General features: G+C 43.0%; 1 protein-coding gene across 7 annotated transcripts in view; it reads left to right on the top strand.

The window, feature by feature from the left end:
* The window catches only part of FBXW4 (F-box and WD repeat domain containing 4), an 84341-nt gene that overhangs the window by 12727 nt on the left and 44999 nt on the right, over positions 1-26615 (top strand). For all 7 annotated transcript variants that reach the window (XM_032281376.1, XM_032281369.1, XM_032281371.1 and 4 more), the window contains exons 2-5: positions 5410-5505; positions 8166-8351; positions 8793-8925; positions 13534-13628. In XM_032281376.1, coding sequence (XP_032137267.1) covers positions 5411-5505; positions 8166-8351; positions 8793-8925; positions 13534-13628 — 509 coding nt within the window. In that variant the 5' untranslated portion in view covers position 5410. The remainder of the gene's footprint in view (positions 1-5409; positions 5506-8165; positions 8352-8792; positions 8926-13533; positions 13629-26615) is intronic.

Raw genomic sequence — 26615 nt, 5'->3', positions numbered from 1 at the left:
GTACCTTTGACCCATCCTGTTAAGTATTTTTTACTGTCCTCAGTAGCAGTTTGGTAGTGTAAGTAGCTCTCTAGTGATTTAAAACCAGGGACTACCTTCACCCATTAGAAGAATTCAGTAAAAGATTTTAGTCTTAACATGTGTATAGCCAAATCCTAATTGTTCAGCCTGAAAGATAACAAATGTTTGATATTGGAGGAACAATTTCTAATAGTTATAACTAAACTAATTAGAAAAATGAGTGATTATTAGAGTCATGTTAGTGATGACACCATTAATGGCTATTATCTACTACCTATATTTACGTAAAGATAACCTTTTTCATAGTGATTTATAACATACTGTACTTTGTTTTAGGTGTCATTTTTAAAAACAATCGTGTGAAATATTATCCTCATTTTATAGGTGAAGAAATGGATAATTAGAGACGTTAGTTACCTGTGTTGTATAATTAGTAAGCTGTAGAATTGGGATATAGATCCCAGTTTCCTGAGTCTGCCTTCTGTGCTTTTTCAATTTTATTTAATCTGCTTTTTAGTTAGAGGTAAATAGGAAGACATAACTATCAACAATTATGTGATATATTTTCAACAATTGCTGACTTGGTAAAGTACCATCTATTAACATCTTTAGACCAGTTATTATTATTTCTTTTTTTGAAATGGAGTTTTGCTCTTGTCGCCCAGGCTGGAGTGCAGTGGTGCAATCTTGGCTCACTGCAACCTCTGCCTCCCCGGCTCAAGCAATTCTCCTGCCTCAGCCTACCAAGTAGCTGGGATTACAGGCGCCCGCCACCATGCCTGGCTAATTTTTGTATTTTTAGTAGAGACAGGGTTTCACCATGTTGGCCAGGCTGGTCTTGAACTCTTAACCTCATGTGATCCACCTACTTTGGCCTCCCAAAGTGCTGGGATTACAGTCTTGAGCCACAGTGCTTGGCCTGGACCTGTTATTTATGGAGACATAATTTTATGTTGTGTCTCCCCACCTCTACCTTTATAAATTTAACTTAGTTTAAAAAATATCATTACTTGCTATAGTTGTTGCTGAAATGTTTTGCAGCCCTCTCATTTGTCATTTCTAGTGGCAGTATATTCCATTGCATTGGTAGACTATTCTCCCCCACAGACAAACCTTCGGGCTATTTCCAGATTTTAGCTCTAATATATAGCTGCAGCTATAAATACCTTTGTAAAAATTTTTTCTTTTGAATTATTTCTTCATGATATAGTGCTCAAACTAGAAATGCTAGAGCATCAGCTGTCATTTAATGACTTTTGTCTTAACAGAATTCCTTTCTGAAAGACTGTACCAGTTTAATGTGCTATAAGCAACACGTAACCAAATCCACACTCTTCTGTCAAATTAAAGCTAGTGTCAGCTTTTTCTGCCTAATAGATGTGAGGTGGTACTTTAAAAATTGTTTTAAGGTACATGCCTGTAAACCATTCTTGTAGGATGTTCCTCCATTGTTTTACCATGAGTGAACACTGCGTGACTGTCCTTATCCTCTGTCAGACATGGATGATAGGATATTGGAGACAGGGTTTTATCTCGATAGATTTTTATTAGCTCCCTAAAAGTTTTAGAGATAAAACTTACATCTATAGTGTTAGTTAAAAATTTTTCCCTACCCTGTTACTCTGTGTTGCTTTTAATCTTTTTTCCCTTTATGTAGCATTTCAAATTTAATAGCACTAAACTCAAATACTTTATAATTGATACATTTCTATTGTTTCAATAGAATAATTTCTATTCCATTTCAGTTGGGAAATTATCTCTGTTCTTCATTGAAATATGTATATGTTTTGTTTTCTTCTAGTTAAACTTTTAAATTCACAATCATATTTTTTGGAATTTATTGTGGTATGAGATGACAGTCTAAATCAGTTTTTTGCTCTATTGATATTCAGTTATCAACAGCATTTATTATTACTATTTTAATGAGTATTTGAATATTACTCAGCCATAAAAAGGAATGAAATAATGTCTTTTGCAGCAACTTGGATGGAATCGGAGGCCATTATCCTAAATGAAGTAATGCAGGAGTGAAAACCAATACTGCATGTTCTCAACTTATAAGTGGGAGCTAAGCCATGGGTACACACAGGCATACAGAGTGGTGTAATAGACATTGGAGACTCAGAAGGGAGGAAGGTGGGAGCAGGCAGAGTGATGAAAAATTACCTGTTGCATACAATGTCGCTATTCAGGTGACTGGTATACCAAAAGTCCAGACTTCACCATTATACAATTCATCCCTGTAACCAAAAACCACTTGTACCCTAAAGCTATTGAAATTAAAAAATTTGAAAAAAAGAAAAATTAGAAAATATGTAAAAGTATAAAGGAGAAAATAGAAACACTCAAAGTTGGCTATCTGCAGTTAACTATGGGTGTTTTATTTTACCCTTTCAGTGTTCTTTCTAGCCATGCATATTCTTATTCCCTCTCTCTTTTCCTTTTAATAAAAGTCAGGAATGTGCTTTACAAACCTAATGGCACTTATTAAAGTGATTTTTTTCCTTGGTTTCCAGTTTTCTGTTTGTTATATCTTAAATTCATATCAGTTTGGGCCATTTCTTGCTTTCTTTTTTTAAAATCAAAGACAGTTGCTTATTGCTTATTTCTGATTGAACAGAATATGCTTCCTAGGAATGCACTTATTAGAAATATAATTCCCACCACTTTGGGAGGCTGAGGCAGGTGGATCACCAGGTCAGGAGTTCAGGACCAGCCCGGCCAACATAATGAAATCTAGCCTCTACTAAAAATACAGAAAATTAGCCGGGCATGTTGGCAGGCACCTGTAGTCCCAGCTACTTCAGAGGCTGAGGCAGAGAATCACTAGGCGGAGGTTTCAGGGAGCTGAGATTGTGCTACTGCACTCCAGCCTGGGTGACAGAGTGACACTCTGTCTCAAAATATACATACATATAAATAAATAAATAAATAAATATATATATATAATTGCTCTTTATCAACACTTATTGATATGCATAAGGTATTGGGCAAATGAAAACAGTACCTGACATATTGTAAGCACCACATTAAATGTTGGTTAAATAAATTATAATTGGAATCATGATCCAGAGAGATTTATAACATTCTATATCATTTAAAAATAGTATTCAGTTGGCCAGGTGTGGTGACTCATGCCTGTAATGCTAGCACTTTGGGAGGCCAAGGCAGGAGGATTGCTTGAGGCTGGGTGTTGGAGACTAGCCTGGGCAACATGCATATATACTTACTACAGTGAATACATAGCTGCCTCTAGAGAGGGAGAAAGTCTTGGCTAGGGGTTTCAAGAAAGACTCACTTTTACAGTTGTTAAACTTTCATATTATCTGTGTTTTCTTTTTTATCCTATGTATTTATTACTTTATTAACCAAAAATAATTCTATACAAATAAATAACACTGGGGAGGCAGAATATTATTTAGCTAGAAGTAAATTAAGTATCTTCTCTCTGCCTGCCAAAATCATTCTTTCTAACCTATGTCCGTTAGAATCTTGAAAGCTGGACTTGCTTGCTGGCTTTTAGTAAAAGGTGGTAAATGTGAAGGTATAAGTAGAGGCTGGAAGAAATGAGTGTATTTCTCCCTGGCCAGCGAATTTCCAGGCAGACATGGCAGTTATCACTCTGTGTCCCAACCAGTGTACCTTCTTTTCCCTATTGCCTATTAACCCATCCCCAAATGGTGCTATACCTGCTGCCTGTGTGCTCTCTTCTTCTCTTACTGCTGTTAATTCAGCTCACCCAGAAAGTACTATTGACACTCGCTCGCCAATGTTTTGAAGAATTTAAAACGCATAGAAAACTTGAATGAATTAATTGTACCATGAACACTTACATATTCACCATCTAGAGTCTATAATTAATATTCGGCTATATTTGCTTTATCATGCATTTCAAAATAAGTTACAGATATCAGAATATTTACCCCTAAAGTCTTCAGTGTGCATGCATATCATTGACTAGAGTATATTAGTTTATGGGTTTTTTTTTTTTAAGAAAAATATATATACAATGAATTTATATTTGAGTGAACTGCACAAATCTTGTATATCATTTGAGGTATTTCTTTTCTTTTTTGTATAATTAGAGAGGGGGTCTTATTCTGTTTCCTAAGCTGGAGTGCAATGGTGGAATCACTGCTCACTGTAACCCCAAATTCCTGGGCTCAAGTGATCCTCCCATCTTAGCCTCCCAAAGTGTTGAGATTACAGTTGTGAGCCACCACATCCTGCACATTTGATGCATTTCTGACAAATGCATATATATTTTTATAACCCAAACCCCTTCAAGACTTAAATATAAAATATTACCTCAGAAAGTTTCCATGTGTTCTTTCCTAGTTAGTCTCCAGCCCTACCCTGGTGGTAATCACTGTTCTGATTTTTTTCACCATAGGTTAGTTGTCTCTCTTCTCAAGCTTCATGTAAATGAAATCATACATTATGATCTCTTTTGTGTAAGATTTATTTTATTCAACATGATGTTTCTGTGATTCATCCATATTACAATGTGTATCAGTACTTCTTTCCTTTTTTTGCTGAGTAGTATCCCATTGCATGAACCTACCCTAGTGTGTTTATCCATTCTCCTGGATGCCTGGGCTGTTTACCACTTTGGGCTATTATAACTAAAGTTCCTATGAACATCCTTATGTAAGTCTTTTTGTTTTTCTAAGGTTATTGCTAGGTCATAGAGTACATATATGTTTAGATTTATAATAAACTGCCAGACCTTTTCCCAAAATGGCTGTACTGTTTTGCTTTCCCACCAACAATATTGGAGAGTTTCTTCCTGGTCTTCCAAAAATATATGAACAGATACACAGAAGACTTCCTCATCAGGGTACAAACTCTTTGTCAGATATACATTCTGTGAATCTTCTCCCAGACTACAGTTTGTGTATTCACTTTGGTGAACGGAGATTTTGGAGTTGATGAGTCTGATTTATTGGATTTTTCTGTTATTGCTTTCTGTGTCCTAAGAAGTCTGTGTCTGCCTTCTTAGAAAGATATTTTTATATATTTTTCTCCTGGCAGCTTTATAGTTTTAGATTTTAAGTTTATGATCTGTTTTGAATTACTTTTCCTGTATGGTGTGAGGTAGGGGTCAGGGTTCATTTCATTTTTTTTTTTTTCCATCTGGATATCCAGTGGTTCCAGGATTAATTGTCATCCATTCTCCATTCGATTGATTTGACATCACTGTGTACATTTTTAATCGTTTAAAGGACAGGCTTTTCTCCTTGGCTTTCTTGGTTAGTCAAGTATGGAGAGAGAACAGTTACTCCTTCCTGGTCTCCTAAACTGTTTACTTGTATTCTGAATGCCCTGAATTTTCTGTGCTTGGCAATAAGTTGTAGTGATTGGATTATCTGTTCTGTCTGGACATAGGATGACCAGTGTCCCAGTGAAGGAACGGGTGAAGGTGTCTCAGAACTGGAGACTGGGGCGCTGCCGAGAGGGGATTCTGCTGAAGTGGAGATGCAGGCAAGTAGCCTCTTGACTTTTTTGAAGCTACCTGGGACATAAAAGCATAATGGAAAGTAAAAAATCTGGTCCTACCTAGAGGCTAATGGGGCTATCTTGGGTGACGTGGCACTGGTGAGCCTTTGAACACCACAAAGGGGGCATCAGGACAACTTTTTTTACATTTCAATGAGGGAATATAAGAAATGTACTTTAACAAATGACATTTTTTATGATTATAAATAAATCAATGTTTATCATAGAAATTTGAAGAAAAAGAAAATTCTAAAGAAGAAAATAAAACTAACTTGTAACTCCACCACTCAGAGGTAACCTCTGTTAACTTTCACCATCAAAGGAAATAAATGAAATCAAGGTCCCAATTCATCTTATTTTACAAATATTTTTCTTTAAATCTTCTACTTTATGGAGTTACTTCTTCATTCTTAGCTTCCTTGAGTCCTCTCCCCTACTATATTAAAAGGAAGGGTAGGATCTAAAGGTTTGGATACATGTGTTACAGGAGTTAGAGCTTAGAGCAAGTGTCAGGAAATTTAGAAAATGCCTGTGGCACTGCTAATGCCACCAATTTTTATGCTTCATTGATGCTAAATGATTTCATAGTTATTATTTGACTCCCTACCAAAAAATTACTCCTTGTTGATTGGTTGCAATGGTTAGGGAAAATCGGGAGTCCACATATTGGAATGACTTGTACCTGTGCGGAAGACACAGGCAGTCCTCCTCATCTGATGAACCTTTCTTTCTTGCTTGTGTCCAGTTTCCACTGGTTTCACTGGCATCAGATGCTGTGAATTATGTGGTAATGGGTAGTGGTGGTGGTGGTGATGGTAAAGAAACTACAGGAGAGAAAGATGGGTTTTTATGATGAAGGTCTTTACCCTCTGCTTCCCACATTTGCCATTTGGGGCAAGTTTCAAACAGTTTGGCAAATAAACACAGAACAGTTACCAGGCTGCCCTGGGATTCTCCACTGTTCACCTGGCATGAACCTGGTTTCTTGTCCTAGGCAAATGGCTGTTTACCAGATGGCTCTAAACACAAAAATTCCCACCCTCTCTGTTTGTTGCCTGCTTGAGTATACCACACACTCACGCAAGGGGGTGTTGAAGAAGAATGTGCATAATGAGTGAGAAAGCAGGCATCTGTACACACTCTACACATGTTCCGTGTAATATATGCACACACTTGTAAAAACCTCATGAGCAGAAACTCAGTTACTACAAAGTCTAAGCTGCATTTAATGGCCCGTCAAGTCAATTTGCAGAACTTTTCCACATTCCCATGACGCTTGTATTGAGTCTGGGGAAGAAACACAACCCAGTTTGCTCAGACAGGCTTGGCAATAGGAGATGGTGGCTCTGTTCATGGGGATGAATCAGCTGTCCCTGTACTTTTCTTGGGACCTGGTAACTCCAGGACCTCTATGTAGAATAGGATGGGTGGGATGTCCACCTTGGGAAAGGGGCTTAGTTTCCACCAGAGAGGCTAGGATCTGACAGAGTTTTCTTTCTTCTTAAGGCTCATTCCCTGCCACAGGACTTGCCTGTGGCTTTAGCCTTTCTTTCTCCTGTCAGATTGTAGAGGGAATCTTTAACTATTTGTGGATTTCTCTTATCAGTTGCCTGTGAGAGCTGACTTTTTCTGTAGCCCCTGAACTGTAGCAGAATGCTCTGGGGCTGTGTTTTTCCATTGCCACACTTACTCTCTAATACAGAAATGTAGATATCCCTGTGAGGATCTGGGTATCTAATCAGTACTTTAGCATCCTTTCCTAAATGGCTTTATTCCTTTCACTTATAAATGGCCCCGTAGGTCTAACAGAACAAGAGAATGGGGCTTCCCAGGGTTTATTCTACTCTTTTCTCCATCATACTTTAACTGATCTATTGTGAAAGAGGTATGTATGGGAGTCCTAGAACCTTGAAACTTCCCACTTATACTTTAAATCAGTGAAGATGCAGAATGAAAGAAAGCTATTTCACCTGGCTAGAAGATTTTTTTTTTTTGAGATAGAGTCTCCCTCTGTTTCCCAGGCTGGAGTGCAGTAGCACCATCTTGGCTCACTGCAAGCTCCGCCTCCCGAGTTCAAGTATTCTCCTGCCTCAGCCTTCTGAGTAGCTTGGATTACAGGTGTGCCACTATGCTCAGCTAATTTTTGTATTTTTAGTAAAGACAGGGTTTCATCATATTGGTCAGGCTGGTCTTGAACTCCTGACCTCAGGTGATCCACCTGCCTCGGCCTCCCAAAGTTCTAGGATTACAGGCATGAGCCACTGTTCCTGGCTGAAGATTTTTTTTTTGACCCTTCTTACCTCTTGACCATTGAATTTTGTAAGCTCTGACTACCCATGAGAAGTCCAGGTAGCCAGTAATTGAAACATTAAGTATTCTCCAATTAAAGTGGTATTTAGTTGGTCTTTCAATTTTGAATCTTTAAGAAAGTCCAAGGAAGATTAGATCACCACAAAACTCAGTCACTCTAGTTTTCTGAGGGTAGCTGAGGGGTAGGTAATTTTGAAGGAGAGTATCAAGTATAGATAATTAGCCTTGTTGGTTATCCTTGCTAAGTTGGGGATTGGTTAGTCTGTTCAAAGATTGGAGTTGAGTTTTCATACTGTATCTTGATAACTTTTAAATTTTCTTTTCCATCATTTCAGTCAGATGCCTTGGATGCAGCTAGAGGATGATTCTCTGTACATATCTCAGGCTAATTTCATCCTGGCCTACCAGTTCCGTCCAGATGGTGCCAGCTTGAACCGTCGGCCTCTGGGAGTCTTTGCTGGGCATGATGAGGACGTTTGCCACTTTGTGCTGGCCAACTCACATATTGTCAGTGCAGGAGGGTAAGTGCTGCAGGTTTTTCTTTCCACCCTTTTCCATCTTATTCTTCAGGGACATTCTGCCTGCCTCTGACTTTTCTGTCTTAACTCCAAAAAGATGAGGAGGGAGACCAGAAGTGTTTTCCATTTAAAGCAGAGGGATTTTACCAAAAACAGTTAATAGGGTTAGCTGGAGAAGGAAAACAGTAAGAGCTTCTAATAAAAAGTGAAGCTGGTTTTGATCTTCTCCAGGGGAAAATTTATTTTGTCTCTCAGCTCTGTTCAGCCCCAAGTGTGCTGAAGAAGTAAAGGTATCTAGAAACTCAGCACCTTACTGGGCTGAATTGCCTAATGCTTAGCAAATTTGGATGTCATTGGAGACTTGGGCTGTTTCTGGAGAGTTGTTCTGTTCCTACAGAGAGAATAATTGGTTTTTGGGGGGTCGGCTCCTTATTTCTCTCCTAGAGATGGGAAGATTGGCATTCACAAGATTCACAGCACCTTCACTGTCAAGTACTCGGCTCATGAACAGGAGGTGAACTGTGTGGATTGCAAAGGGGGCATCATTGTGAGTGGCTCCAGGGACAGGACGGCCAAGGTGAGGTGGTCTCCCCCTTACATGCTATTACTCCGTCCTCTCTATAGGGAGTGGGGTGGATAGAGCCCTGAGTCCCAGGATTGGCTGAGAGCATTGGCTGGGGGCAGGGGAGAAAATGACACAATAAAGGACTCACTTATGTGCCTCTGGCATGCAGCTTGCCATGCCAATCGTTGTCCTCGCCAGCTGGACTGGGAAAGGAGTGGACAGTGGCTGGGAAGGTTGCCACTCACTTGCAATGTGGCGTGAACTCAAAAACAGAGGACCTGGCAGCTTTTCCTCCCTGAGTTGCGTTTCGTCAAGTTTGTGGGTTGAGTTCTGACCCTAATATTTTATTTTAAAATCTCCCTCCTTTTGCTTGCTCTCTGTTTAGGGAGGTTAATTTTTCACCACCTTGTTTATAAACAATCAGGCTGATAATTAAAATGTGTTTTCACTGCTTCTCTGGAGAGTGATGTGGTCAGTAAGCAGTAGAGACGATGAGAGAGGGGTGGTGTTTGTTGCATCTTTGCCAAATTGCCCGGTCCACAGATACCCACCAAAGCATAAAAGAAAGTGAGGCTGATAAATAGCATGATCCTTACTTCATGGACTCTTCTATGTCTGGGTCAGATAGGCTCCCACCTGGGAGACAGAGAAATCTTTCTCCAGGCCTGTGTCCAACAGCCCTAGCCAGGGCCTGCACAGGCCTGGTCCTTTAGGGTTGCTGCAGGAACTTTGCTGACAATTCAGTTGGTGGTGCAGGAGGCCCAATAGTGTCTTGTGTATTTCCTAGTATCTAGGTTCCATTGTGCTAACAGGAGCAAAATGCTTACTGGTGTGTCAGCAAATGGGCCTCTAAAACACATAGGGAGAGGACTCAGGAGAGGGAAATTGCAATCTTTACTCAGAAACTTCTCTGACTACATGTACCCTCTGGTAATTACACATCCATATAGAAATATTGCTAATTTATGTAAAAAGAAGGGCTAAATATGTTCTCTTCTTTTTATGGAAGTTTCTCCTCCCTTTACTATTTTCTTCCTTATTTTGAACTCCGTCAGAGAGAATGAACAGAAGCACAGAAAGCTTGAGAAAAATCCAGCAACTCTTTTGAACCAACACGAAACTGAATTTCCTGTCATTTGCTTTCTATTACCTTTCTTCATACTTAGGCTTCTGATTGGTCACTGTCTTTGTACCATTCCTTGAAAAGATCCTGGCCTAAACCTGTTATACTGCTTAAAAGCCAATTTGCATAGAAATCTTCTGTGGCATGTGTGACCTAGGTATTCCTGTCTTATTCTAGCATCTTCCTGTCATGGCTTCAGGCTTCCCCAAGTTCCTCCTTTTCAGTGACACCTCTTTCTTCTGTTCTCCGTGGTCTGATACCCAGAGCAGTATAAATCCAAGCTTTATAACCACAGGTAGCAATTTGAGGGCATGGATTGCTTCCAGGTAAAGAATAATAGCAAATTTATTTGAGGTATTGGGTTAGTTTCATGTTTAAGTACTGATTTAGCCCTATTTAGTATCTTAGATTTTTTAAAAGATCTAACATAGATACTTCCTTCTAAAATTGTCACCACAGTCCATCTTCTTCCTTCTGAGGATTTCTTTTAGGTCAGTGACAGAACCCTCTTCTCTGGTCCTGAAAGCTGGTCAGCTGTTTTGTGGCTCCCCTGTGACCTCTCTGCCAACTTGTCTTTCCTGGCTCTCCAGATGCTGCCTGGGTTTCCCTCCTCTCTGTTGTTATCTTTGCATCCAGCCATCTTTGTTATCCTGAGCCATTTCCACATCAGTGTACCCAGTTTGTCTTTTATAACTGAAACATCATTTCTTTTCAGTGGCATCTGAAACTCTACAGCTGCTTCTCCAGGCTTCTAATACACCTGAACCTTCATAAGAATTACAATATTTGCCTGTAACCATCTATTTTTGGGGAGTTCTCCGAATATACACTGTATTTTAGGAAAGAGATTTATTTTATGGGGTAAAGGGAAGTAAAACAATCTCTTTGCAAGACATCGGAACTAGGGACTGTCCAGAGAACCCTATTCCTTCCCCTGCCCACAAGCCCAGTTTCACATTTACTGTGACTTACTTAGCTTGGATTGTGTCTCTGGGCTTTAGTGGGGCCAGCCCCACCTTGAGATATGAACAGATGGTAACTTATGTTCTTAATGAGCCTGGGCTGGTACTAACCATTCCTTCATTTCCTCCTTTATTTCTCTATTCTTTCTTACGAGTGCCTACTGTGTGTGAGGCACCTGGCCTCTTCAGAGGTAAAGGAGACACAGCCTTTTATCCTTAGGGTGAGATGAGATGTGTGTACCTGGCCATGCAGCTGATTGAAAGTGGCTGGGACTGTGAAGTATAAAGCTCTAGGGAAAGAGCCAGAAAGTTTAGAGGGTGGAGAGATCAGATTACATCTGGCTTAGAAGGGAAGATTTATTGTAATAAGAACCACCATTATTGTTTGCCTGATACCTGCCAAATTCTGTGCTGCTGTGCTAGATGCTTTATACTTATCTCCGCTTTTCCACACTATAACCCTGAGATAGGCATCATTTCCCATTTGACACATGGGGAAACGGGAGCTAAGAAGTTATCCCTAAGATCAAAGATAATAACAACTAGGGTTCAAATCCAGATTGGTCAGATGCCAAAGCCTATGCATGCTTTCTCTGCAACTGCAGGCTGCAGGTAATATTTTACTATTTAGATTTTTCTTTGTTTTAGTATTATTTTCTTAGGATAGATTTTCAGCAACAAAATTACTGAGTTAAAGGCTTTGGTCATTTTAAAGGTTATGATGCATATCACCAGTCTGCTTTTAAAAAGAAATGTATAAATGTCTACTCCCACTGAATCTTTTCTAGGGATGGATCTGTTTTGAATTTGGCCATGGAAGGCAAAGATAGGATCAGCATATTGTTGTCAACTCCTGTCCCTCAGGTGCCAGGATGGAATCTCATGTTTGAGGATGATGTGCTGCTGGGCCAAGCCAGGAGGGTCACTTTCCTAAGATCATGTTCAGAATTGGTGGCATGCTTCCTAAGCCACTCCTGGAGACCAGGAATCTTATTTTGTCTTTTGCAGAATTTAGGAATCAATCTTCCCTTCCGTGGAGGACATTAGTGAATTCAGGCCTAGGCTGTCCCCACAGATTTTATGATCGGAGTCTTTAGTGTCTCCTCACCCTTTCAGCAAGAATCTGCCTCCCAGGGAGTTTGTGTCAGGGAAAAGGCAAAGCTCTCTTCTTAGCTGGGCTGCCTAAAAGAGTACATTGAAAATGTATCTAGTTATTGCAAAGGGAACTGACTATGGAGTCCAAAGAGTAGGCCCAAATCATGACACTCAGGAAAAGTTGTGGTGTTTACCTTTGTTTTCTGCCCCTCCTCATTTAGGATCTTCTTGTTACGTTTATTTTCTTTTCACTGTGTTGGGAAAAGTAACTCACACAATCCTCCCATCCCCCACCCCCATCATACACACAAGCTCTAAGAAACACTTTCTCCTTTTATAGGGAAGAGTTATCATGTGACCCTAAGAAGGCAGGACCACCCCCGCTCCATCACCTACCCTTTAAACTCGAGGAATGTTTTCTTTAAAGTTCTTCCTTCTAAGGTCCTGCCTGAGTTTTGTGTGTTCCCCTTATAGCACTGCTGGGACCTTAAGAGGTCATTGATCCATCTGGCTGCCTCTGGATCCCTTTGTGGCTGCTGTCTCGGGATAGTCCTGTACATTCGAGGTTTCCTTTCTGTTTGGTTAGAGGCTTATGTCCCTGTGTGTGTCATCTAGAGTAGGGTGAGGTGAGGGGGAGCCCTGTGCTTAATGGGAGATGTCTAAATGCACTGACTGCTGAGAGGGCTCTGTGAGTGTTGATTAGAGTTAAGCTCAGAGTGGCTGCTAATGTACATTCCTGACTGATAGGGACCAGATAATGTGCTCCAAGCAATATTTTTAACCTGTAGGAGATATGGAAGCTTAACAGAGTTAAGCTTTTCTGCTACTTTTGGTGACACTAGGTGCTAAATTCCCTGCTGACGTGAATAGTATTGGATCCTGGGCATTATCAGCAAACAAACAACAACATACCACCTTCCCACTTGGAAGTCTCTCTTCTTCTTCCATTCTTTCCTTCCCTTGCATCTTTCTTTTTACTTCTCTCTCTAAGTCTATTGCTGTCCCCTCCATACTGTGCCTTGATCTTCCTCCCTCTCCCTGCTTCTCCAGAGTAAAATCTTGGTGAGAGATAGGAGAAAGGAAAATCCACAAATATAGGAAAGCTGCCAAAAGAGGCAAGCCCCACCCACCCACTACTTCTCAGTCAAGTCTCAGCTGAGGAATGTGGAACTTCTGATTCCCCGATATAAAGTTGCCTGGTAAGTAAGGGTTGTCAGTGGAAGTAAAAGAGGGTGGTTAGGATGGAGAGCTAGGGCCTATCTGGGTGGGTAGGTGAGCCAGAAGCTGCAGGGGGCCCTCTGCTGATACCTGAGCTCTGTGTGTGCAGGGCAGGAAAGATGCTCCATTTCTCTACCTCCAATAGTCACCCCTCCTGGAGCACCTCTCCTCCGCACTGATCCCAGGTAATGCCAATGAGAGCATCTCCTCTCCTGTTTCCAGGTATGGCCTTTGGCCTCAGGCCGACTGGGGCAGTGCCTACACACCATCCAGACTGAAGACCGAGTCTGGTCCATTGCTATCAGCCCATTACTCAGGTAAGGGAGACATATTTGGATGTGGTTTTCTCTTGTATAATTATGCTTTTATTTTACTAGATCAGATGAGCTAGAAAATCTTCCACTTGTGTATTCTAGGTTGCTTTGAGCCACCATCTTGGAGATTTTTTAATCCTCCAGAGATTTGAGGTGTTTAGGTCACTTCATATATGCGTGGGATTGAGATAAACTTCTAAATGTGAATTTCCTAAGCATCTAACCTCAGAAATATTAAGGAAAGAATATATGAATATATAAGAATATGACAAAGAGTCCAGCTGTTACCAGGAGTGTCCCTTCTGAAACAGTTGTCTTCTGGGCTTATTCCCAAAGCAGAGGCCTCTCACCACCTCTCGGAGCTGACAGCATCCAACTTGCTCTCACAACTCACATGTCTGCTTTGTTCCCCTTGGAAAATGTCCTCTGGAGTATCCCTTACAGACTTAAGTCATCAGGAGAGGCTTGGGGCCCAGATCCAGCTGGGTCCTCAAACAAAGACGTGTGTGGAGAAGTAGTGACATTGATTATTGTAGCAGAAGTGTGAGATTTTGATGATGGATTTACCCTAGCCTTTGGCCTGACAGTTACTTCTCTCTATCTCTCTCTTTTTTTTATTTATTTTATTTTTTGAAATGGGGTGTTTCTATGTTGACCAGGCTGGGTTTGAACTCTTGGCCTCAAGTGATCCTCCCATCTCGGCCTCCCACTGAACCACTGTACCTGGTCCTGACTGTTAGTTCTCTAACCTTACCTATGAACGAGTTAGGTTTGCATCCGACTCCCACTTTTGAGGCCCTCTGGAACCAAGACAATCCCTCTCCTTCCCAGCAGGGTACATAGACTTTGTTGTACCTGTTCTACCACAATATTTTCCTAGGGTCTTCATCTACTTCCTTTACCCTTCACTCCCTACTCACATGGAAATGTGAAAGCTGTAGGGCTGCCACCCTCCAACACTAGGTTTAAGTCACTCGCTTATTTTATAAGAGACTTGGCCCTACCCACTTTGCTTAGGCCCTTCAGCTTCTTTCTCCTCACCCCATGGAGCCTGCACCCCTCCTCCTGCTCCCTTCCACAACTCCCTTTCAAATTTTTTTCTTCCTAAGAATTAGAGCCGATTAGCCACGTCATTAATTCTTCAATTTGACGGCTGATATAGCAGGACCTGAAACACATTGCTGACCCCAGAGAATGGAGACCCCGTTCCTTAGCATATTGACGATGGGAGAAGTTAATTAAAATTCCACAGAGCAGAGGTGTCGGCTAACCTATAAACCTGTCGCTGTTCAAAACAAATCATTCTAGCAATCGTAGGAAAGAGGGAAGGAAAGACCAGCAGGGAGTAGAGAAGCTAAGTGTGTGGGAGCAGAGGGTAGAAAATGGAGCCATCGAGCTTTGTCTCCTCCTCATTTTCTTCCTAATGCTGCCCTTTTGAAAGCCAATTAGCCAGACCTGGGCATCCATGGGCTGGATAGAAGGAAAGTACCATGGCCAGTGAGAAGTGACAGGTGTGCTAGTGACTTTGTCTTAATGGTTGCGGTTGCTTGTGGACTTCTGCTGGTTTCGGGAGACTGGAGTGGATGGTGGTGGTTGAGAGCTCTCAGGGCGGGAGATGGTCTGTGTGCTTCCTGCTTATGGATTGAGGCCAAAGAACACAAACAGGCTCTGCCCCGCACCCCTACCCTACATTTCTCCAGCCTCCTGCTCTGGAATGTTAGGCTACCTCTTAACAGAATAGGGCACAGCAACTATTGAAGATGGTGTCAATAAAAGATTGAGGACAGAGTCTTCCCTTCATCATTGGGAAGCATTTATGATCACAGTAAACTAAGGTTGGGTTTTTGGCCACAACTTGGAGACTGGCTCTGGGGACGGACCTAGCTTTCTAACATTACTACTGCTAGTATATGACTGCTGCTACTATTAGCAACTAACATTTACTAGTCATTTGCTCTGTGCCAGACCCTCTGCTAAGTCCTTGATGTGTCTCATCCTTGGTGAAGACCTGGGCTTTATGTTTTCTTCACAGTCTTCTTCAGGGCCTTCCTGTCCTCTTCTTGGGATGTTTTTTTTTTTTTTTTTTTTTTTTTTTTGAGAGGGATCTCACGATGTTTTCCAGGGTGGTCTTGAACTCCTGGGCTCAAGCAATGTTCCAACCTCAGCCTTGGGATGATTCCTTCACTCTGTCAGCTCCTGACTCACAATTATTTAAGATGGCCTTCCCCTAACTCCATAGATGAGATCTGGGAATCTTTTAAAAAGTAGTTTGTGTTTGAGATTCTGTCTTTACATTAGATGACCAGAGTGTATGCCAGTGTTATCTCTGCCCCTTTTTCTCTCACCCAAAGAATATACTGCAGTAGGTTTTACCTCATTATTAGGTCCATTTCTTCTCAATGTGACCATGAATTTGAACCTTTCAATAAACTAATCCATTTTCTCAGTCTTAAAAGACACTGCCTCCCAGCCTCAGGGTCTGTTCTTTAGAGCAGTCTAGGAGATGAGTTCTGCTTTGCCTTCAACTAGCAGTGTGGCCTCAGGCAAATCATTCCCTCTCCCAGCCTCAGTTTCCTCATACTAAATGTGAATACTGTTTCCTTTACAGACCTTACTAGATTATTGTGAAGGTGATCTGAAATTATCTATATGAAAATATTAATACTCTGAAAAGCTAAAAGGGCTGTAATATATGTGTGTTATGTATATTGAGGCAGGGTTTCCCTTTATCACCCAGGCTGGTTACGAACTCCTGGTCTCAAGTGATCTTCCAAAAGGGTTATAATGTAACGTCAGCCAGAGTCCTCTCTTGCCTGGTGTAGCATTTGCTTAGTGTCTTCAGCTGCTGTTGAGTCTCTACCCTTCTCCTGGGCTCCTCCTGGCCCCAGGGAGTTTCACTGCTCTTTTACAGTCTTCTTGAGGTGGGGACGCAGTAGGATTCTCTCTTCCCCATGTAGTGTTCCTGCCCTCAGTGACGACCTTTAGTTCTCCTCCCTGCCACCATTCCTGTTGAGTATGGTTGTCAGTGTCATTAATGTGATAGGACCCTCAACTCCTCAAGGAGAACATGAGGGGATGTAGGCAGCCAGTGTACTGGCCCTAGAGCAAGTACTCCTGGTTTACCTGCCAATTTCTCAGCCCCTTGTTGCTCCCTTATGTAGTTAGGAGGAACCTGTACAGTTAGGCAACTAGCACAGCTCTTTTCTCAATTTATCTCTTCTATTTAAAATAATTTGTGAGACCTATTCATTTTATTTATCTTTGATGCTGGGACTTTTCTACCTTCTCTTCTTATATATCTACTCAGGTACTTGTATGAAACATGAAACCTCAATCCAGAGGCTTAATTTGAGGTCCTTGTGACTGAGAGAAAAGCAAGTATCTGTCCTGTGTCCAAGTATCTTCTTTTCTTCCTTCCTTGACTTTGAGTTCTTGATTTGTAAAGAGTAATGGAGGATGATATTTAATACTGGTTATGTGCTTAGAGCCACACGTAGATACTCAAAAAACACAAAAGGAGAACCAACATGCTCAAAGGAAAGTGGCAGACAAGGACCTTTTCTTCAGCTCCCGCATACTCTCCTACCCATTTTCTTGTTCAACACCGGAAATCTTGTTTTTAGGATTCCTGACTTAGAAAAGAAGCCTTCCTCCTGTAGAGGAGGTCTCACCTGGAGTTGTTGGTTGACTGACAGAAGAATAGGTTAAGATGGCCCAGGAATGAGATGCTGGGAGTCATGCCTAGGGTGGAGGGGCATATGTCTGAGTGTAAGTGTGGGGCAGGAATACCTTCAGCTCACAGGTCTCAGAGATACAGCCTCCTGAGGTCACATGGAATTCCGAGCAACTTCCCATGAGTAACACATAAAAGCAGGCTTTTTTTTTTTTTTTTTTTTTTTTTTTGAGACAGTATCTTGTCTGGAGTACGTGGCACAATTATAGTTCACTGCAGCCTTGAACTGTTGGGCTTAAGTGATCCTCCCACCTTGGCCTTCTGAAGTGCTGAGATGATAGGTGTGAGGGCTATGCCTGGCCAAAAAGCAGATTTTTTAAAATGTGTAATATGTTTTATTGCCATTTAAAAATTATTTCCAGCTGAATACAGTAAATACTAAAGTGTAAGGAAATGTAGAAATAGTAAACACTTAACTTCATTCCCTTTGACTTTCTCTCTCCCCTTCTCACCCTTTTCACCTCACTCCTTGCGTATTAACTGAACACTTGATGCATGGCAGCTTCCCCAAGAACCTTATTCAATGGTAGGGTCCTAGACACATGGCTGTAATGATTGCCAGACTATATACCAAATGCCTTAACCTAGGCTGTCCCTGGTTGGGGAGAAAGGGGGAATGTCATTCTCTTCTGGGCAAAGGCAAAAATTCAGGCCCAGAGAAGATCAATGCAGGGCCATATGTGGAATAGGGCAGAAGAGGCAGTAGTTTGTACCCAGGTCTCTAGCCTGTTGCCATGTCCTGTGTGCTGAAGGAGGACCACAAGCAGACCTCTGGTCATTGCTGTACCTTATTCACCAGCATCTTGGGTGGTAGCTGTGGCCCATAAAAGGCTTTGTGGGGATCTGTGAATATTCTCTCTTCCTGGAGGCCAGAGTTGAGACAGGGAGGGGTGGGAGAAGGCAGCATATGATTGAGGCTTGGGCTCACTCAGGTAGCTGTGAATGCTTGCACCATTCCGGGGTGTGAATGCACATAGATCTTCAGCTTTCAGGACCTCTCCAAGCAAGCCATAGGGGCCATGTGGTGAAGTGAATCTGTAGACCTACCTACCCTGTTTGCCTGAGGGGAAGGGAGAGGAGCCCATAGCTTCTCCTTCCTTTGCAGACACCATGGTTATTGCCCTCCAAGAAAAAGAAGGTGCTCAGCAGAACCTTTTCCCCATCTCCAAAGGACACTTGCTATCGTGTGAGTGAGTGTGGTCAGGAAGGCTTCCCATGACACTTGGGTTTTAATCTCTTCTCTCCTGCTTCTGTCATTAGGGAAATATATGAGTGGTATAGGTGTAGAAACTTGACTTAGCTGTTATTAAATATACAATATAATTTTGTGTAACTCTGCTTGCTGTGGTGGCCTGTTTGTTTTTGGGGGGATTAGTCCAAGTCTGCATGAAATGTACCGATTCAAATTTGTAAAGTGAGTTGCAGCCTCTGGGGGGTTGTGATGGAGGAGCTGCCCCTTCTTGCTTCATTTCTCCCAGAGGTGAGGGAGAGTCTGGAAGGAAAGCAATCACTGTGTACTGTTCGGTAAGGGGGTGGGTTTTGGGGAAAGGAGGGTATTTGTTCCCAGTAGCTACAGGGTTTACTGTGTGTTGTGTGTGTGGTAGACGCATATTCACAGGCCCGCTGAAATACATCTTTCTTTAGTGAAAGGTAATTGCATCTGGAGTTTTCTCTGACAGAGAGGTCTGGAAGATTGGAAAATGAGGCAGCTAACTTGTAGTTCAGATTCTTTTGGTTCCCAGCGGTGCAGCAGTCCTCTGGCTCTGGACTTTATAACTCACTGAATGCTTCTAGGGGAAGAAGAATCAGAAGTAAAGTTTGTGCCTCTGAGTTTTTCTTTTTCTGGCTGACTGTGGACAGCTGGGTGTAAAGGGGATGCCTGATCTTGATAACCTGAGGAAAGATTCAGGTGCATGACTATAGTGCTCTGCATTCTGGCCGATCCTCCTGATGGCGTGAACTGTAGCTGACCTGGGGACCTCTCTCTTCTCCTTTCCCAGGGTCAGGGGCAGAGGGGGTAGTTTCTTCTGGATCTTGTCTAGGGAAAGAAGACCTGAAGAGCTAGTCATAGAGTGGTTTGATGTCCCCCTTTGTGAAACTGCAGAGTAGAGGAGGGAGCTTCCTGCCTGTGGTGCCCTGGATGAGAGAGTCATAGGCACAAAGTCACCATGGAGGGCCCTGGGGCTGGTGTGGCTAGAAGGGGCATCACGACATCCGGAGAAAGATGGAAGCTCCAGGTAATTCTAGGTGGGCCAGCTGGTTCAGTTGGCAGCAAACTAATGGAAAGGGATCAGTGTGGGGATGTCATTGAATTGAAGTCAGGTCCTGCTAAATCTCAGTACAGTGCCCTCCACCTGGAGTTCATTGCTCATGCATATCCCAGCCTCTCAGGCAGTCATACCCACCAGTAGCAAGGACCAAATACCACAGGGGTGGGTTTCAATTCCTCAAGACCCTGGATTTCTACTATTACCCAGGGCAGGATAGGCACAGGGAGGCTCATGTGCTGAGCTGCTGGCCTGAAACCAGCACCCTCCCAGCTCTGGCTGGCCCAGAACCCATTTGTGGGAGCAGCTCCTTCCTTGGCCAGCACTATTGGCCCATTTGTCAAGAGCTGACTTAAATGAAACCCTACAAGTAGAAACAGAGACTGCTGCAGACAGCTGAATACTGTGGATACAGAGTTGATGTGTCCAGACTTGGCCCCCTGCTAACAAGGATGCATTTCTATCCCTCAGTCTAGTGTTTAAATTCTTTCTTTCTTGGTTTCTGTCTCCCCCTCTCTCTTCCTTCTTCCTTGATACCCACCTTCCTCTCTCTGTCTCTCTCTCTTCAGATACTGCTTAAGCATTACGGTGTTCTAGTCACTCGAGAGACAGCAGTGAACTAGACAGCACAGTCTGATGGGAGAGACCGACAAATAAAATGGGTAGTAGAGTGTGGAAGTTCTCCCATGGGGTTGAGACAGGGCCTTGGGAGCACACTGGACCCATCAGTCATCTTTCCCTTCCTCCCACTGCCTACACCTCCTGGCTCCTGTCCCCATCTGCACCACTCTTTCTTCCACTCTTTGCTCATCAGGAAGGGAGAAAGGCATTTTCTTGCTTTAACTGCTGCTGACTTTTCTGGGTTGTGTGTGCAACACGCCTGTGTTTTTCCACCTTTGATCACCGTTCTGCCAACAGATAATTTAGCAATCACATCCCAAGGTGGAAGCATGGAGTTAATGTTAAAATTAGTTTTCTTTCTTTTTTTCTCTCTTTAAATTTCAGTGGGTGATGAGGCAGAGAGGGAGGCAGGAGGGTGAAGGGGAGCCATAAATTCTGTGGCTGGTGTAGCTGTTCTCTGAGCAGCCGGGAAGCCTCTGATGTCTCCATAGCACTTTCATTAACATTTAAATTAAGGGTTTGTTTTTCAGTCTGTTTTATAGGCAGGGACCTTTCATGGCCTGTCACATGCAGCAGCCCCCCCCCACCCCTTCCCAAGCAAGTGTGTAATTGTAGCCACTGCTCTATCCTAACTCTGTGTTGCAGCCGGAGGTTCAAAGGGAATTCCTGGAGCTGGAGCTTTGGAGGTACAAGATGGTAATAGTCAGGATGTGGGTGTTACTCCTCAAATGAAGGTGCTGTGTAGGAGCTCTTTTTCCTCTTATCTGACCTGTGCTTTCTCAGGTCTTCCAGGGGCACACACTTCAATCTGACTCTGACCCCTCCTACCTTCCCTTCCTTTGGGCGATGGGGCAAGTGGGCGAGGGTATAGTCCATTCAAGTGACTTCTTCTTATGTTGCAAGTTAGGGCCAGGAACAGACTATTCTAAGATACAGATTTCCATGCTTATCTTCCTCCCTTTGCTGATGATGATGATGATGATGATGATGATGATGATGATATTTTAGCCTCACAAATACTTCCTCCTACTCCACTGACTCTTGGAGAAGTAACAAAATAAATGGGATTAGCATCTGAGAAGAATTTATAATACAGTAGGGTCCTTTGGTCCTAAAAAGTGCATTCTAACATGGATATGCATATACATACCATACTTATTCACTAGTTCTGCATGTACCTATATTGGAAATAGCTTACTTATTTAGGAGATAATTTGACAAAGCTATTCTCCCAGAACTATGCATTCAGAAGAAACTCCACTACAACCTCAAGGAGTGAATTTGTTTCTGAGCTTCCTTTCACACAGAGATACCTGGCAGCATTTGGGGAGGTTTTGAAAAGATATCCCTGCAGCTGGTCTCCTTCCCATCAGTACCCTGTTGATCTGTAGATAACAAGAATGTGTACCAAACACACATGAAGCATCTTATTAGTTCATAACATCTGAGGGCTTAGTTTTCCCACTGCTGGTCTCTAGGTAGCTTTCTTCTCTGGACAGTGAAGAGAGGAGCATTGAGACCTGTCTCTTTCTGTTCAGAAGCTGAGAGTTTCCTTTCCCTTGGAGCCTGGACTTCACTACAGAAGTCATTGCATCTTTCCTCCTTCCTCCGCTAAGCCACTCAAACCATCCATGTCTTATCTGCAGGGTTCAAGATGGCTGAGTGTTTTGCCCTTCTGTGCCAGGTAACCTTGTGAACAGGTGGACACCCTCATGCCCTGGGGTCTTGCCCAAGGGGAGTGAGGGAGGTGCTGGGGCAACCCCTCTGCAGGTGCTGCTTGGGCTCAGATTGCAGGCTGGTGTCCAGGCCCCCTGCCTGGTGGTGATTAATCTGGGACACGGGCCGACAGAGGCCCAGCCAGGGCTGCTTTGGTCCCTCACTGTGAAGACCTTTGGCTTGGAGACAGAACTGATCTCTGTAGCCTGCTTCGGCTTGGGGTTTGATCTGTCAAGGCTAAAGAGAAACCTGATGGTAGAGCGGAAACTTCTAGCCCTGTCTGACTTATGGCACTGATCCGTTCCAGTGGCCTTGTCATGATAATACTTGTATATTTAAGAAGATTTCCCCACCTGTTAGCTGTAACACTCAGATCAGGCAAAAGAGGAATCTTTGTAAAAAAATCTGTGCTTTTAGTTTTTTGAGCCATTGGAGCTTACTCTTAAAGTAGACTAGGGGCTGTGTGTGTTGGGGGGGGGTTCTAATGAGCATGAATAAAAAGGCAATAATGATGGTATGGGTGGATTAGTAGCAGAATGTATGTTTTTATGTGGAGGGGGCTCATATCAGAGGTGGAAAGGTCACCCTGCCCCCCTGTAATTAGGCAGTTTTCAGGTCACTTGGGGCAGATTTCAGATTTCGGTATTTAGAGTCAAGTCTTACCTTCCTCATTTTCCTTTTCATTTCAAACCATTTTTACCCACAGAGACAGTCTTGCTCTGTCATCCAGGCTGGAGTGCAGTGGCACCATCTTGGCTCACTGCAACCTCTGTCTCCTGGGTTCAAGCAATTCTCCTGCCTCAGTCCCCCGAGTAGCTTGGATTACAGGCACGTACCACCATGCCCAGCTAATTTTTGTATTTTTAGTAGAGACAAGGTTTTACCATGTTGGTCAGGCTGGTCTTGAACTTCTGACCTCGTGATTCGCCTGCCTCAGCCTCCCAAAGTGCTGGGATTACAGGCATGAGCCACCGTGCCTGGCCTCAAACCATTTTTCTTAAATGGGCCTCCCCCTCTCTTTCTATGTACCAGAGTCCTGATCCTCAGGACTCCCAGGTGGCAGTTCATGGTGCCAGCTGTATTTCTTCTCTGAGTTCAGGACAATCACACATGACTCCACTTGGTCATGGACTTAAGGCCCATGACAGTTTTTCTGAATCAGTGAGTCTTAGTGAGTTTCATTATTACAGTAGTTCCATTTGGCAGTTAGAAGTTTGGGATCAAGAGCTAGGACATTTTCCTCATACCATGGAGAGACAGAGTAGGCACCATGTGTCCACCAGTAGAATATGTTGACACTGTTGATGTGGGAAACTGACTGTAAAGACTCTATGAATCACAAAGGCTGTGTTGATTCTGAATTTTGCTTTGCTGGCTAGAATTTTACACATGATGACAATAAAGAATACATTTATGCATCAGTAGAACAGTGAATATTTTTTGGCTCTTCCTTTAGGCCAATACTAAAAGGTCTCTATGTGGATTAGACATCTGCTAATCCCTGTGCCTGTCTAGCAGTTTCTTGCAGTTTCTTGAACAAGACTCTTCAGAAGTTTCAGATAGTGAGCTTTTTTTTTTTTTTTTTTGAGACAGAGTCTGACTCTGTTGCCCGGGCTAGAGTGCAGTGGCGTGATCTTGATCTCAGCTTACTACAACTTCCACCTCCTACAAGCGATTATCCTGCTTCAGCCTCCTGAGTAGCTAGTACTACAGGCGACCACCACCACGCCCAACTAATTTTTGTATTTTTAGCAGAGACAGGGTTTCACCACGTTGGCCAGGGTGGTTTTGAACTCCAGACCTCAGGTGATTCATCCGCCTTGGCCTCTGAAAATGCTGGGATTACAGGCATGAGCTACTGCGCCTGGCCAGATAGTGAGCTTTTGGAAACAGGGGTTTTGTTTCCTGTCTCATGTAAGATTTATGTGCTTGTGTGCCTCAGACGAAACTACTGTGCGTCTGGAGTACCCTAGTAAGATTACCCTAGAACCTTGCCTCATTTCCAAGCTTGTTCTTACTCCTCTCTTGGGCCAGGACATTTTCCACAGGGAGTAGTGGGTAACATGGTCTTTGGGACCCTGTCAGATAGACTTGGCTCAGGTCTATCTCAGGTGCTGACAAGAGCAGGAGCATTGGAGGGAGGAGGGAGGTGAGTATGTGCATGCAGAAGCCCTGGTAATTGCAAAGGGAATATTAGTCCAGGAGCTGCTGGCCCAGGAAATTGCTTTCTGTAGAAGCCTTCCTTTTCATGGTTTGCAATGCAAATTGAAAACATAAATGGGCACAGAAAAGTGTAGGGGGGACAGGTGGGGTGCCAGTTGGGATGTGATAACATCCAAAATCTTCAGCAGGGTCTTAATTTGCAGAAGAGAATTTCAAGTAACAAGAGAATATTTACTTAACATTATTAAATAAAATAATGTTAGAGCATGTTTTGCTGTGACCTCCTCACCCCCATCTTTTCCATGTTCTCATGTTCAGGCTCATCTCTGGGCCTGCTCAGCTTCCCCTGCTGCCTCTTCCTCTGCTCCTTCCCACAGCAAAGCCCTAATCCAGCTTTTAGAACAATGGCCATGGTAGTCATAGTATAGTATTTTGGTTTTCACAGCAGGCGGGAAAACAGTAGCCCCATCCAAAGTCAGTGAACTTTAGAAAATGTGCACATTGGTCCTGGGGACCGGAGCCTCCACATGTGGGCCAAAGAACATGCCTCTTGAAAGCAGGAGCTTGCCTGCTTTGAGAAGGTGTTAAAGCCAAGGCTCTTCGTTTTATTCATTCTCTCTTAAGATCAGCGGGTAGCCTTGATGAAGTAGAATGTGAGGCCACCAGGCCTTTTTCCTCTCTTAATTTTCCATGCTTCATCTGCCCCTTCTAGAGAGGTGTGACTTTCTGGTTCCAGGCCAGAGACACTTAGGTCTGTGTTGCCTCTGGTTGCTTTGGGGATACTGGCTATGAGGATAAGCATGGGGTGGCCACCACTTTGATTATGTTGGCATAGCAAGTGAGCAGGCAAGAAGCTTCAGACTGGCTTCTTTCTAGCTGTGAGCTAGACAAGAAGACAAAGGATAAAGTCCTAGGATCAAGGGGAAAAAAAAAGAGAGACAAAGGAGGCCAAAAGGCAGTGAGGAGGGTGAGCTTTTTCAGTGTAAATACACCCAAGTAGTAGAGAATACTACATAACTGTGGAGGCTTCTTCACTTCCTCTGTGTGGGGCTTCTGTGCACAGGTGACATGTATTAGCTGAAGAAAAAGCTGAGATGTGTGGGGTGAAGTGAAATGTACCCTTTCTACCGGTTACTGCTGTGAGTGTTCCTTCCTCGCTGCTTCATTGATTGGGAAATTTTGAAAGCAAAATTAGCTTGAATCTTGCCCTGGGTTTAAGCTGTGGTGCCTGGTCAGAACTTGAGTTTCAGGAGCAGTCTCCCACTAGGATGCTGTCCAGATGTAGTCAGCCACTGCTTAGCACATGCTCCTCACCCCAGACTTAGAGCACCATGGCCTTCCCGGGCTGGAAAGGGTCCAGCCCAGAGCACAGGACTCACTGTCTGTTTCTCCTGAGGACTAGACTCATGCAGGATGTTTCCCTCTGCTATTTTCTGCCTTGTTGCAGCTGCAGCTTAGCTGTCCTAGAGAAGCCTGGGTCTTTCCTCCTGTGCCTGAATGGGAAGAGACTGAGTGAGTGATTAGGGCGGGGTCCTACGCTAAGTGACCCAGGAGAAGGGTCAGCTGGGCATGATGGTGAGATTTGTAACATTTGGCAGAGGAAGAGACACATGTGTTAATGCCTTTGAAGTGTTCTTTCCCTGCCAGTTGGATTCCGAACGAGTATCCAGGGTGAGCTGTAGTTGAGAGTTTTTAAAAAAATTAATAGGAAAAAACCCACAAATTATTCAAAGGATTCTTCCAGATGTTAGATGTCTCTGGCCTGGAAAAATCCCTCTTTGTAGGCTGATAAGGATGAGTTCACGAATATAAAGAGGAAAAGTCAGAGTTTTAAAATTGCATTAGGTTGGCAATGAGTATTAAAATAAAAACATGAAAACCTTTTGACACAGAAATTCCACTTCTAGGAATTCATCTTAAGTCAGTAACCGGACAATTATGCAAGATATAGGTACAAAGACTCATATTAAGAACACATAGATAGACTAGGCATGGTGGCACATACTTGTTATCCCAGCACTTTGGAGGCTGAGGTAGGAGGAACACTTGAAGCCAGGAGTTCAAGACCAGCCTGGGCAACAGAGAATGAGACCACATTTCTACAAAAAAGTCTAAAAAAAAACTAACCAGGCATGGTGACATGCTCCTATAGTCCCAGATACTCAAGAGGCTGGGGTGGGAGACTGCATAAGCCCAGGAGATTGAGGCTGAAGTCAGCCAAGATCATGCCACTGCACTCCAGCCTGGGTGACAGAATAAGAGTCTATCTCAAAAAACCAACCAACCAACCAACCCAAAAGAAACCATAAATATCCATTAGTAGAGTCCTGGTTAAATATTTTATACTACATTCCCTCAGTAAAATGCTATGTAGCCATTAAAAGGATGATACAGATGTACATGTACGGACCCCAAAAGATGTCATAGCAGATTGTGGAATGAAAAAAGGTCACAAAATAGTATGATAGTTTATTTAAATATCTCTTCAAG

Source organism: Sapajus apella, unplaced genomic scaffold (assembly GCF_009761245.1).
Source record: "Sapajus apella isolate SASKATOON/1434 unplaced genomic scaffold, GSC_monkey_1.0 scaffold13, whole genome shotgun sequence".
Lineage (NCBI taxonomy): Eukaryota > Metazoa > Chordata > Mammalia > Primates > Cebidae > Sapajus > Sapajus apella.
The sequence above is the reverse complement of the archived record's forward strand: the minus strand, read 5'-3'. Positions and strand labels throughout refer to the sequence as shown.